The sequence below is a fragment of the Mytilus trossulus genome, chromosome 1, assembly GCF_036588685.1.
Source record: "Mytilus trossulus isolate FHL-02 chromosome 1, PNRI_Mtr1.1.1.hap1, whole genome shotgun sequence".
In the NCBI taxonomy this organism is placed as follows: Eukaryota; Metazoa; Mollusca; class Bivalvia; order Mytilida; family Mytilidae; genus Mytilus; species Mytilus trossulus.
The window spans coordinates 96,942,959-96,957,309 of NC_086373.1; the positions used below are offsets into that span (position 1 = coordinate 96,942,959).

A 14,351-nucleotide genomic window follows, 5' to 3' on the forward strand; every position below is an offset into this window, starting at 1 on the left:
AAACATGGAATGTTAAACAGAAAAATATGTACACGAGAATGTTAACATAAGGATATATGTATACAGAATAAAATACAGACATTTTGATGCCTCTAAAAGACTACGACTCTCACAGTTTTGGGTTAGGCTGAAACATTAGTTTTCTGGTGAACACAACAATATATTGCATACTAAAATTAATCTACACATAATCTTTTATTTATACACAAGTAGTCTTATCCACTGGAAAGGTTGTACAATCTTAAATTAATAAATAATGTCAATATAAACTAAAATTTACAGTGTTCAATGGTAACTTAAAGAGAACAAGATATCAATTATTTTACATATCAATCAACTTTTTTTTTTTGCCAGGATTATAAGGTTACACTGGTTATGTATCATGTAAACTTTTGTTAAATGAACCCCACAATACATACTAAGCTTAGTAATGGTGACCATACCAACCTTTTTTATTTATATAAGTATAAATTGTCATTCTGCTTTGTAAATAATCTACAGAGGATTTGTGGAAGATTTCTAGTTATATACTGTAAAAGCAGAAATTTTCGTGGAGGATTTAATTTCGTTTATTTCGTGGAAAAAATATACCCACGAAAATAAAACCCCCACGAATATTTAACCTAAACATAATATCACTTCCATTTGCTGGAAACCACGAAATTAAATCCCCATGAAATCTTATATAGAGACAAAACCACAAAATTTTGACCCCACGATAATTAATGTTTCTACAGTATGTAGAACTGTCATAGAAGTATGTTGATCTATGGTGATTTGCCTATCATGGAAGCCCATTGGTATATGTTGATCTATGGTAAATTTGTCTGTCATGGAAGACCATTGGTGTATATTGATCTTTGGTAAATCTCACTTGTTGACTTTATCATCTTCATATAATTTGTACACCAACTGGAAAATTAATGTTACATGTTTAAATTCTTAATTAAAAGCTTAGAAATGTGATCATAGGAATTCTACCGCTCACATTATCATGATCAAAATTCATCTGCTATGATCACGATTTTAATAATTCTGACATACAGGCAGAGGAATACAACTCAAAAGTTCTTTTAAACAAATTCCAATTTTTGCATGTTTATAAGGGCCAGTAATCACGAGAAACAATGATTTTGGTTTGCTTATTTATTAATGTGATAATGAGAAACACTGCCTTTAATTCGTTGATCACAATTGTCTACCTTTGAAAAAGTTCAAAATATGGAACAATAATTTTTATTGTGTTGGCAGGTATGCACTAGTGCTGCAAGAATGGATACAATATCTATATATTTATTAAATTAGCTTGTACCTGTGCTTTTCTGCTTGTAAAGATTATTTTATAGATTTGTGCCTTTTACTGTATGTTCCTCTTCACACCTTTTTATTCCACTGATTGACATAAAAAGTCTACTTGAAATAGTTTAACTGCCCATGTTTTAAAATGCCTGTCCTAAGTCAGAAACTTTGTCAGTGGCTGGCATTCAGTCAGATCTTTAGTAGCCTGTTAAATTGATTCACAACTTTTCCAGACATGTCACGATTTAGAGTTTGACATGCTGTAGTATAGATCTTTGTGAATAATTGAAAACTGAAAAATGATTTTCTTTTCTATTCTTTGGACCTCATTCATTCTTCCAATTGTTTTGTGAGAGAATCTAACTACTTGAATTATTGACAGGTAATAAGATTATTTTATTTTTCTCATTCATAAAATTTTATATTTGATACTCGATGGCTTATTCAAAATAGTAAGCTTATGAACAACTCCTCCTGGAGTAACTATTTCTTCTAAAATTTGCTACACTTACATTTTTAAACTTAATAGCTAGACTGTCATTAAACTGATCTGGTGCTTTGCCTGGTGGAACAAGTGACTCTAACACCTTGCCTGGTCTTTCTCTGGTATAATCAGCCTCAAGTTGGGCAGGAATATAATCTGTATTTACTTCAACCTACAGAAAAAAGAAAAAAACAGCCAATGTTAAAACATTTTAGAAACAGACTATAGTGATTTCTTTTACAGGCACATTTTGATTTAACTATTGGAAGACTTATACAAAATTGTCAGATTGGTACCTTTTCAAATAAAATACTTCAATTCCAATGTTTTAAATGTAATAGAATTTAACCAAATTTTGAACACTGTCTCTCTTTCTATATAGGCATACACAGACTTGGCACTGGTTAGGGTACATTTTTGGAATGAGCGTATATCAATGGGTGCATACATGTTCATCTCCCTTGTTCTGAAATAAGATGTCATGGTAGTAGGGAAAATATAAATTGGTTGGGATTTTACAAATGAAATATATGAACGTGTAGGGATTATCGCATAAATCATATATATAAAAAGGGGGTGTTTCCCCAACCCCTGATAGATGTCTGAACCAAAATTTATAAGTTGAGACCCCCTCTCCCCTGAATCTTTATCAAGTAACCACTGTTGTAAATATCCTATTCTGTAAATGAAGTGTAGTAATAATCTGACATTACATACCAGTTTACTGACAGCCACATTACCAGCCAGTTCATCATCTCTTCTGCCATCTGATGCCCTCACAAATACAGAGGCTCCCTCTAGTAGATAAATCTGAAAATTACAAAGGTATTGGTCACAATAACAGAATGTCGTATATAAATTAACCATTTTTTTAAGCATGTTAATTGAAGATGTTTTATTAGTCATCAACCGACGTAGACAAATGGGGACTTGAGCTTTGCACTATGTCTGTCTGATTGTCTTCAAGTCCGGCAAATCAATTTTCCAGACTTTTTCCTCATGCTTGAAGATATTGAATTGATATTTGGTGTATTGTTTTATCATGATAAGTTGCAGGTCAAGGTTCAATTTTCACGATTTTAGCTTGTTCAAAGGAAAATAACTCATTTTTTAAAAGATTTGTAAAAGACATTGTATTAAGATAAATGACATTTCAGATATTTTTCCTTTTCTTTAGTAAACTGTTTGAAGAATTTAGTGGTAGGTTTGTTTGTTATTTTATGTGGTTTACATCATGACGAGTTAGAATTTCGTTCCTTTATAAAGAATTTTTAACTGGTAGCGGACTATGTATTGCCATGCAATACTCACTGAATGCTTGTTTTTGTATACTTTCCTGTTTTAAAAAATGTATAGATATCTCCATATGTAATTTACATAACTTCAATTACCCGTGCATATTTGGTATATTATTGGTGTTATTGTAACCAAGTATATTATTCTTAGGATCTGCAGGAGCACATAAGATATTATTCCTGATATTTCTATTCCCTAGCTATATATTTTTACCACTTACAGTATTATTCCTAATATTTCTCTCCATCCAGTCCCTACATGGCTCTCTAGCTAATTGTTTCAACATTTGAGGAGTTGGTGCTCCTTGGAACAGAGGTAGTTGGAAGGTCGTGGTGTAGGCATATTTATCTACAAATAACTGGACTGCTGTCCATGCCTGCAATGTAATATCAATTTCAACATGATTATTTCTTATTTTTAATTTCATGAGTGTATAAAATCAATTAACAATAAAATTGAGAATGGAAATGGGGAATGTATCAAAGAGACAACAACCCGACCATAGAAACTAGACTACGCTCACCTTGGTATATGTGTATTAAACAAAGGAAGCAGACAGTTCATGACAAAATTGTGTTTAGGTGATTATGATGTGTTTGTACATCTTACTTTACTGAAAATTCTTGCTGCTTACAATTATCTCTATCTTTAATGAACTTGTCCGTGTAGTTTCAGTGGAAAATGTTAGTAAAAAATTACAAATTTTATGAAAATTGTTAAAAATTGATTATAAAGGACAATAACTTCTTAGGGGGTCAATTGAACATTTTGGTCATTTTGACTTATTATTGAGTCTTAAATTGCTGTACATTATTGCTGTTTACAGTTTATCTCTATCTATAATAATATTCAAGATAATAACCAAAAACAGCAAAATTTCCTTAAAATTACCAATTTAGGAGCAGCACTCTAACAACGAGTTGTCCCATTCATCTTAAAATTTCAGGGCAGATAGATCTTGACCAGATAAACAATTTTACCCTTTGTCAGATTTGCTCTAAATGCTTTGGTTTTTGAGTAATAACCAAAAACTGCATTTAACCTCCATGTTCTATTTTTAGCTGTGGCGGCCATCTTGGTTGGTTGGCCGGTAAAAAAAAAACAGTTTTTAAACAAGATACATCAATGATGATTGTGGCCAAGTTTGGATTAATTTGGCCCCGTAGTTTCAGAGGAGAAGATTTTTGTAAAAGATCATGGAGATTTACGAAAAATGGTTAAAAATTTACTATAAAGGGCAATAACTCCTAAAGGGGTCAACTGACCATTTTGGTCATGTGACTTATTTGTAAATCTTACTTTGCTGAACATTATTGCTGTTTACAGTTTATCTCCATCTATAATAATATTCAAGATAATAACCAAAAACAGTAAAATTTCCTTAAAATTACCAATTTAGGGGCAGCAACCCAACAATGGGTTGTCTCATTCATCTGAAAATTTCAGGGCAGATAGATCTTGACCTGATAAACAATTTTACCTCTAAATGCTTTGGTCTTTGAGTTATAAGCCAAAAACTGCATTTTACCCCTATGTTCTATTTTTAGCCATGGCGACCATCTTGGATGGTTGGCCGGGTCAAAAAACACAAACTTTAAACTAGATACATCAATGATGATTGTGGCCAAGTTTGGTTTAATTTGGCCCAGTAGTATCAGAGGAGAAGATTTTTGTAAAAGTTAACGCCGGACGACGGACGCGAAGTGATGAGAAAAGCTCACTTGGCCCTTCGGGCCCGGTGAGCTAAAAACAACAGCAGAAGGTCACCAACAGGTCTTCAATGTAACGAGAAATTCCCACACCCAGAGGCATCTTTCAGCTTGCCTCTAAACAAATATATACTAGTTCAGTGATAATGAAAGCCATACTAAATTCCAAGTTGTACACAAGAAACTAAAATTAAAATAATACAAGACTAACAAAGACCAGAAACTCCTGACTTGGGACAGGAGCCAAAATGTGGTGGGGTTTATATTCTTCTAAATGTCTGTTTAATTGCACTTCATAAAGGTCTTTGCTCTTTTAAAAATTAAGTTTTTGTTTATTAATTTTCAATGTTGTTACAATCTCGGTTCTTTATTTGACATTTTCCCATCCATATCTCATTCATTTTCGTTCTAACAAGAATTGACAAAAACAGCTTTTCAATAAAATGATATCATAATAATAAATTATGTATACCTGTTCCAGCAAACCATATTTGTAGTTTTCTCTTGCTATGGTAACTTGAACTTCTTGTAGATGTATAATGGCACAAAGGAATCTATGGAAAGATCTTCTTGGAAAATGCTGCAAATAAAATGAACTTGTCAGTCAAATTTAAATTAAATTACATAATAGCAGCTAAAATATATCATCAGAATTTATTCTTTTCATCTTCGTACATTCAAAATTTTATTCATACAATTGGTTTTATTCGCTTTGTATGATGATTCAGATATATTCTTAATAAAGCTTATTTACCTTGAAGCCATCTTTCCATGTAGGTGATGTGTTGGTACTCTTCAGGTCCAATAACTCTGTAAATGTTAGTTTATCATAGGCTGCATGCGGTGCTCCCTATAAATAGAGAAAAGAATTAAAAGATCAGATGAACAAAAGGTACTTTAAAGTCATTATTTAATTACACAAGGATGTGTCCCCAGTACATGGATGTCCCACTTTTCTATGTTCAGTGGACCGTGAAGTTGTGGTCAGAACTCTAATTTGACTTTAAAATTGACTAGATCATATAAAAAGGAACATCTATACTGAGTTTCAGGCTGATTGGACTTCAACTTTATCAAAAACTACCTCGACCAAAAACTTTAACCTGAAACTGGACAGGCGAACGAATGAATGGACAAACAGACCCACAGACCAGAAAACATAATGCCCCTCCTCTATCGTAGGTGGGGCATAAAAAACAAATACAGCACTAATAAAGTTCATAACAATAAACTGTTATCACTGAGATATGTCTCGCCTTTTTGTAATTTTGATTATGAAAATGTTGAAATCAAAATAGCAATACCTTAACATCTTACACAAGTTAATAGACCATGACTGAGGGGGCGGAGCCAAATAATCTCCATGGCAATGAGATGTGACAATGCTAATACATCTGCATACCAATTATCATTGATGTACATACCACAAGTGGATCTCCATAAACTGACCTAATCACAAAGTAATACATGTACAGTAAGCAAACCATTCAAAGTCAATAGACCATGACTGAGGGGGCGGAACATAAAAATCTCCATGGCAATGAGATGTGGCAATGGTAATACATCTGCATATCAATTATCATTGACGTACCACAAGTGGATCTCCATAAACTGACCTAATCACAAACTAATACATGTAAAGTAAGCAAACCATTCATTGTCAATAGACCATGACTGAGGGGGCGGAGCCAAATAATCTCCATGGCAATGAGATGTGGCAATGGTACATCTGCATACCAATTATCATTGACATACCACTAGTGGTTCCCCATAAAACTGAGCTAATCACAAACTAATACATTGTTGACGCCAACGCAGTCGCCGACGCCGGAAACAGCATACCTTTGTCACCTCATACTCCCTAAACCAAAAACAGAATTATTCAAAAAATCTTTTATGTATTCTGGACCATTCTTGTGGAATAATTTGCCAATACCGTTAAGAAATATTACAAATATTAATTCTTTCAAATACAAAATAACAGATCATTTATTGAAATCAACCTAGCTGTATAAATAATATTAAAAACTGATCATGTCATCATGTTTATTTTTTCCTCACATTTTATCAAGTTGTATTGAACATTATTATCACACTTGACTTTTTATGCTAATGTATGTATGCAATGTACTAGTATATGTTTGTGTTTTGTTTGATTTTTCATTACGAGGGCCTCAGGAAAGATTAGTTATATAGCTAACTGTGTAACCCTCTTAAAATAAAGTATTGTTGTTGTTGTTGTTGTTGTTATGTCTCGCTTTTTGACTCCGTCAAGGCGAGACAAAAACCTTCAATTTGTGATTTTTTTCTAGCAATAAAGTTACTTTGTAAACAGCTTTTCTACCTAACCAAAGCTTCCAGTGAATATAAACTTTGTACTCACCATATAGAAAGCTTCCAGTGAATAAACTTTGTACTCACCATATAGAAAGCTTCCAGTGAATATAAACTTTGTACTCACCATATAGAAAGCTTCCAGTGAATATAAACTTTGTACTCACCATATAGAAAGCTTCCAGTGAATAAACTTTGTACTCACCATATAGAAAGCTTCCAGTGAATATAAACTTTGTACTCACCATATAGAACGCTCCTGGTGGATTAAGACAGATGTGTGCATGTGTAAAATTTGTCCATGGTAGATTTAAAGCACTGTCTACTGCAATCTAAATTAGAGAAGAAAAAAAACACATTATGCAATGTAATCATTTTCTATGAAGAAATGGATGTATAGAGTTTACCCTAATGAGTCAACCCAACGGTGGAAAATATTGTGAGGTAATGGTTTTAATTTGTTGAAACATCATCATGCAAGGCTGTGATCTCTGTTTAATGGATAAGATTGTGCAGAACTGTTTTACAGAAGAGAAGAATTTTAACTTCTTATAGTCTCTGTTTGTATCTACTGAAATTCAACATAATATATAACAAGAGGCTGTCAGAGCGACAGCAAACCGGATTTATAAATACTTATTCCTGTCCTGGCATTTTTCAATATCACAAGAACCATAACTGATGCACAGTTAAAGTGAAAATCATCAATATCAAACTTGACCTCCATTTTGTCATCAGTAACAACATATTAAAATTTGAAAAGCTTTGGTTGAACTGATCATGAGTAAATGCATGAACAGGACTGGAAAAAACATTTTTTAATCTTTCAAGAACCATATCTTCGGAACCATAAAGTCAAAATCGTCATTTTTTAACTTGACCTCCATTTTGTTATCAGTAACATCATAATAAAATTTTAAAAACTTTGGTTGAATAGTTCATGAGTTAATGCATGGACAGGATTGGAAACAACATTTTTCAATCTTTCAAAAACCATAACTCCAGAACCGTAAGAGTCAAAATCATCATTATTGAACTTAACCTCCATTTTGTTGTCAGTAACAACGTATTAAAATTTTAAAAACTTAAATTGAACAGTTCATGAGTTAATTCTCACACAACATGTGGTTGCCGCCTGCCTGACTAACACAAAAATCCAGTTAAAAATGTATTGGTATTATTGTTTAACTGTGTTTTCTTCCATTGGAAATTTGATTTATGCAATACTCATCCAGTAAGTTACAAATTATTTTTACCACAAATAAGTGGTAGTTAATTAACAACAGAACCATTGTAGTCCTTTTCAATCATGTTTTCTGAACTAACTTATGGGCAAAACACATTGTCTTTCTATTTTCCAATAAAATTACAAATTTGTTACATTTGTGAATTTCCACATGAGCTTAAACAAGGGAATTAAAGTTAACAGCAACAGCAAGGGAATCTATATCTAACCTCACAAATGTTTTCATTTGTCCAGTTTTCATTGGGTCCCATTCAGTGTTTTTTTCTCTCTTGAATCATATAAAAATAATCAGATATTAGTATAAGTTGAATACCATATAATAACGACTTACTTTAACGCCACTCTTTGGATTATACTGACAGATGTAAGTCAGATCCTGGTCTATAGCTTTATTGTCCTGGCCTTTCGTAAGCTTGTTCTGAAACAACAAAATCAAAGTTTCATTATGGTGAGTTATTATGCTATCCTTTGATATAAGGAAGACATCCTGTTAATATTTTGAAGGTACATGTATTATGGTTTTTGCCAATCACATTTGAAGAAGTCAATCATTGGATCACAGAAGATTTGTCAGTAAATATTGACATGCACTTTAAACTGCAGGTTCAGAAATTATTTTACAATTGAAATATTACAAGTTCATAGCAAAATATATAAATACAAGAATGTGTCCTAAGTACACGGATGCCCCACTCACACTATCATTTTCCATGTTCAGTGGACCGTGAAATTGGGGTCAAATGTCTAATTTGGCTTCAAAATTAGAAAGATCATATCATAAGCAACAAGTGTACTAAGTTTCAAATTGATTGGACTTCAGCTTCATCAAAAACTACCTCGACCAAAAACTTTAACCTGGAGTGGGACGAACGGACGGACAAACGAACGAACAGAGGCACAATCCAGAAAACATAATGCCCCTCTACTATCGTAGGTGGGGCATAATAAAAAAATGTTCTGTCCAATCAGTCGGGTTTTAAGGTGTCAGGTTGGAAACATAAGATATTGTTTTTTAAAGCTTTCACTAACTTAGATACAACCTTACTCATGACTTCATCAGAATGTAGATTTTTTAAGGAAGGAAATTTTATAACTTTACCCTGATGTATTCCTCAATATTTTTATCACTCCTATAGAAACTTTCTTTAGCTTTGGCCAGTTTAGCAACAGCCTCTCTCATGGGCATTGATGGTCTTTTCATCATTGAGTGGAACAAGCGGCTCTCTCCTTTTGTAGGTAAACATTTAGATGAATAGTAAATACGGTCAGTGTACCTAGGTCTGGGAATGTGGAGTCCAAGTCTTAACCAATCTGTCTCTGGTACTTTACTTTGCTGAAAAATAGTAATAAGTTATTACAACATGAAACAGTCGACTCGTAGGCTTTTGTTCATATTATTATATTTATAAGTTAGCAATTAAGTTTTTGTATAAGGGTCAGGGATAATAATTATAATTTTTAAAAGTCTATAAATGTTATATCTGATTTGTGGTCAATATGTCTACTGTCAATAATACAATATAAGTGCATAACTACAAATTAAAAAAACTCAAAAGTTTATATACATAGTAGTTATATAAACATGTTTTTACAGATGTAAGATGCAAGATATAAAACCTAATATATAAGGTCTTCAAAACTACATAAAAGAAAACTTGATTTCAGAAAAACATATTTCTTCAAAATACTTAAGTGTGGAAGAACACAACTTGTACTGGAACCCCTGGGCTAATGTCATTAATTAAATTTAACATTTATGTATATGAGCATTTGAAATTATCTGTATACTGTTATACCATACCATATGTATGCTCATATATATTTCTTGCACTACTATAACTATATTAATGAAAATGTTATTACTATACTTAATCCATAGATTTCTAAGTGTTAGTTCATAGAATACTTATAATGCTTTTTTCTATTTCATTTGCCTGTTTATTGTGCCACAATATAAATATATGTTGATACTTGTAGAATCATGAAGAAAAGTCATAAATTATAAAAAAATAACCCATGTTTTTCTGATTTACTGAATACATATTAACTAACCTCTAAAGCTTTCCCTGTAGAACCTTTGGGTACTCTTGTTAGTCTGACTAGAGCTGAGGCACATGGTACAATTCTAATATTAGCATCCCTGAGACTACTTTCTGAGAGTGGATCAACACCATTTGGTCCCTGACTATATAGCCTTAACTGATGTGCTCCTTCATTTAGTGATATCTGAAAGTATAATGAAAACATATTACAGTTTCCCTTTATCCTTCAAATTAGAATTTTTTCAAATGCTTGAATATGTTACGATCTTTTCTAAAAAATAAAAGCCTCAGCAATATTAATGCCAATACTTTCAATTGTATCAAATGATACCAAATGTGACAGTTATTCTATTACAGTTATGATTATGATTTTTTTTTAAAGTAGAAAGTTATAAATTAACCTTAAAATAAAAAGTTTCTACTTCAGACATTCAGACATGACTTTCTGATATGAACACACGGCAACACTTATGTCGCCCCAGTTGAACCCTGTCAAGCGACTAGAACATAAAATAACAAGATTTTTTATTTTACCTGAAGTCCTGGTTGGTCAACTGTTGGTTGTCTTTCTGTACCAGATTCAACAAATATATTCAATGTGGCATATCCTACTACTGATAAGGACTTGTAAAAATTGTCCAACGTATAAATCTAAAATGTAAAAAAAAACATTATTCCTAAAACTATGAGCAACAGTTGAAAAAAATTTCTTAAGGAAGCAATCTGCACTATCCCCCTCTCAGATTTGTGTTATTTAATTTATCATACTGAATGTTCTGTTATAACTGTCTATTAAATTTCAAATTCAAAGAAATAAACTATGACGTCTTGTATATAACAACCATTATTTAAAAAAACATACACTTGATCAAGTATCTCTGTGAAGGGTAATTGAAGAGTAAATTATCTCCCTTGTATAAACAAATCAAAAAATAATATAAAATATTTGTTTGAACACTTTTTTCTATTCAACACATACAAACTTCATGCATCAAATGAAAATTAAATAAATCAGTTGAAGTAAGAAAAAAAAAAAGCAAACTTGCTGGACATTTTATTTTATCTTTATTTTGTGTTTTTTTCATCCTGCATTTCAACTAAACCTTTATACTATAGCACATATAAGTAAATTTGTTTAAACCCTAAACTTTAACCCCACTTTGAAATGATAATCTACTGGCCACTGACCTTCAATAAGAGTGTAGCTGATGGTGGAATGTTTGATTCTCTGAACTCTATTTTGTTTTTGTATCCCAACTTTATAAGGTTTTACTGTATTTATATATATATGAAATGATAATCTACTGGCCACTTACTTTCAATAAGAGTGTAGCTGATGGTGGAATGTTTGATTCTCTGAACTCTATTTTGTTTTCGTAAACAGGATTGTATATATCACTGTCCAGTTTTACTGTTGTGTTTATATCTTTACCAAATACACCATATTTCCTGTCCAAAACTCGTCCAGCAACCTGAAAATAATCAGTTCTATCCTTTAATAAAAGCACAAAAAAAGGAATTTACGGTAGTACAAAAATGTATCAATTTCATGGTACTTAGTTTAAATAGGGTGGCAACTTCAATACATTATATAACACCACTGCACCATATGGAGTAAAAAACAAATAAACATTATGGTTTATTGAAAGTAAAAGCCTAGCTGGAATGTCAGTAACTGCTAGTAGTCATTATAATTTATGTATCATTATTATTCTGCTTAGTTTCTTTTGTCACCTATTTTAACTTTGGACTCAGACTTCTTGTGAGCTGAGTTTAACTGTGCATATTGCTATGTGTTTGTTTTTCTACATTGGCTAGATGTGTAGGGTAGGGTTGAGACCTTACAAAACATGTTTAACCCTGCCATATTTTTACACCTGTCCCAAGTAAGGAGCTTCTGGCCTTTGTTATTCTTATATGATGTTTTCATTTTATTTGATTCATATATATTTCAAAGTTTAGTATGACGTCCATTATTACTGAACTAGTACACATTTTTGTTAAAGGGCCAGCTGGAGCATGCCCCTGGGAGTGGGATTTTTACCCTGTGTTGAAGACCCATTGGTGGCCATTGGCTGTTTTCTTCTCTATGTTCGGGTTGTTGTCTCTTTGACACATTCCCCATTTCTGTCCTCAAATTTATTTAAGGTTTACAGAAATGCAATAATTTTTCCTAATGGGATACATATTTCTTAACACAATGAACTACTATTTATCTATATCTACTTACTTTTGAAAAAGTGACAGAATCTGGAAGAAATCTACATCCATCTATATATAAATCAAATCCATCTCCAATTAAAAATGGTTCTTTGGGTGGTGTCTTTCTGTCTAATGGTAACCAGGCAAACTATAAAATAAAAAGATATAAAACAGAGTTCTAATGTCTCCTGCATATTTTATCTGTCCAAGGTCAAAAAATTAATAAAAAGGTTATTGTTTGTTTGTTCTTTAATACATTTTAAAATTATTTTTGAGAGTTGAAGAATTGAGAGCTATTTCAAATATATTCAATATTTCCAAGGGGCATAACTCATTTATTCATCAAGACATCACTGTTGTAAACCATTGATATGAATTTAGTGAAAATCTGGCAAAAATTGTACATGTCAGAGTGCTCACAATGAATATTTGCATACAGTTTATATTTGTAAGGGGCACAATTATTTAAAAAATAATTTATCTGCTCTGATTTTCAAACTTGTTGGATACATTGCTGATATAAACCAACAATAAAACTTCATAAAAATATGGCAATAATTGTACATATGAGTGCCCTTATAATTCAATTTTCCTTATAATTAATGTTTCCAAGGGCCATTTCTCTTTAAACTCATATGAGACATTGCTGATATAAATCTATGATATAAATTTTATAAAAATCTGTCAGGAATTTTGCAAGTGAGAGTGCTAACAAGACTATATGGAAGGACGTACAGTATTTCTATGTTCCCCCCACATTGCGTCGCAAAGGGGACATAAAACCAGAAATGTTTAAAGTGTTAACTGGCAAACTAAAAAACTCATATCTAATTCTTAAAATTCATACAGGATTTACGTTTTGTCCTAGACAAGTATACAAATGTCCCAAAATCAAAGGATCTCAATAATGGTGGTATTAATGCACTTCCATACAGGGAGGAAGGATCTTTTATTTTACTTTGTCTAAAGTGCAATGTACCACAGTGGTTTGCAGTGTTCTACCCAGATATTTTTATTAGCATCCTGGTAAACAGGAAAAATAGAAATATCTTGTTTCTGAAAATTATAGCATTACATCTATAACATGATTGATAAGAACACCACTTCAGATAGCATCACATTTAAGATTATAGCATCACATTACCAAGATGCTAAAAGACTCTGTATGGTTCATATCATAGATACAGATATATTTATAACAACACCTACCTATTAAATATGTTTTTAATGACCCCCTAACATTATTACCATTATCTAAGATTTCAATGTTTCTGTTTGTAACTTTATTGAGGTGTGAAAGCGTTGACCAAAGTACATTCCGCGCTTTATACTAAAAATGTGTGCACGGTCAACGCTTTTTACATCCCTGTGACGTTACAAAAAGGAAGCATTCAATACTTATAATTACATTTTTTAGCTAGGATCATGAAAATAAGATTTTTATCAAATTTTTACTTATTTTACTTGTTCACTTTATTGTGGGACCTGGTGTCATCATGATTGATAAATTTTATTGAATAATGCAGTTAGGTAAGGAATAACTTGAAAATTGCAGTTAGCCTATCATAATACCTTATCAAAATGAAACAAGCATCTGATGTAATCACATAGCCATAACAAGATATGAGTTCAAAGGACATATACCTTTGACAAGACCAAATAATTGTATTATTATTATTATTATTATGACTGAAAAGGGTAAATTTTATAATAAGTAGAAAAAACATGAGTCTACTTAC

General features: G+C 31.9%; 1 protein-coding gene across 5 annotated transcripts in view; it reads right to left on the bottom strand.

Annotated features, from left to right (window-relative positions):
• Positions 1–413: 413 nt before the first annotated feature.
• Positions 414–14,351, bottom strand: part of LOC134692134 (uncharacterized) — a 56,595-nt gene continuing 42,657 nt past the window's right edge. For 2 of the 5 annotated variants that reach the window (XM_063552590.1, XM_063552583.1), the window contains 13 exons: positions 12,641–12,760; positions 11,727–11,882; positions 10,945–11,061; positions 10,421–10,594; positions 9,468–9,701; positions 8,700–8,786; positions 7,368–7,454; positions 5,543–5,638; positions 5,261–5,368; positions 3,300–3,455; positions 2,501–2,593; positions 1,812–1,955; positions 416–912 (listed from right to left, as the gene is read on the bottom strand). In XM_063552590.1, the coding sequence (XP_063408660.1) occupies positions 871–912; positions 1,812–1,955; positions 2,501–2,593; positions 3,300–3,455; positions 5,261–5,368; positions 5,543–5,638; positions 7,368–7,454; positions 8,700–8,786; positions 9,468–9,701; positions 10,421–10,594; positions 10,945–11,061; positions 11,727–11,882; positions 12,641–12,760 (1,614 nt within the window). In that variant the 3' untranslated portion in view covers positions 416–870. Of the gene's footprint in view, positions 913–1,811; positions 1,956–2,500; positions 2,594–3,299; positions 3,456–5,260; positions 5,369–5,542; positions 5,639–7,367; positions 7,455–8,699; positions 8,787–9,467; positions 9,702–10,420; positions 10,595–10,944; positions 11,062–11,726; positions 11,883–12,640; positions 12,761–14,351 lie in introns of all 5 variants that reach the window. The other 3 variants (XM_063552573.1, XM_063552564.1, XM_063552596.1) reach the window with 3 other exon arrangements.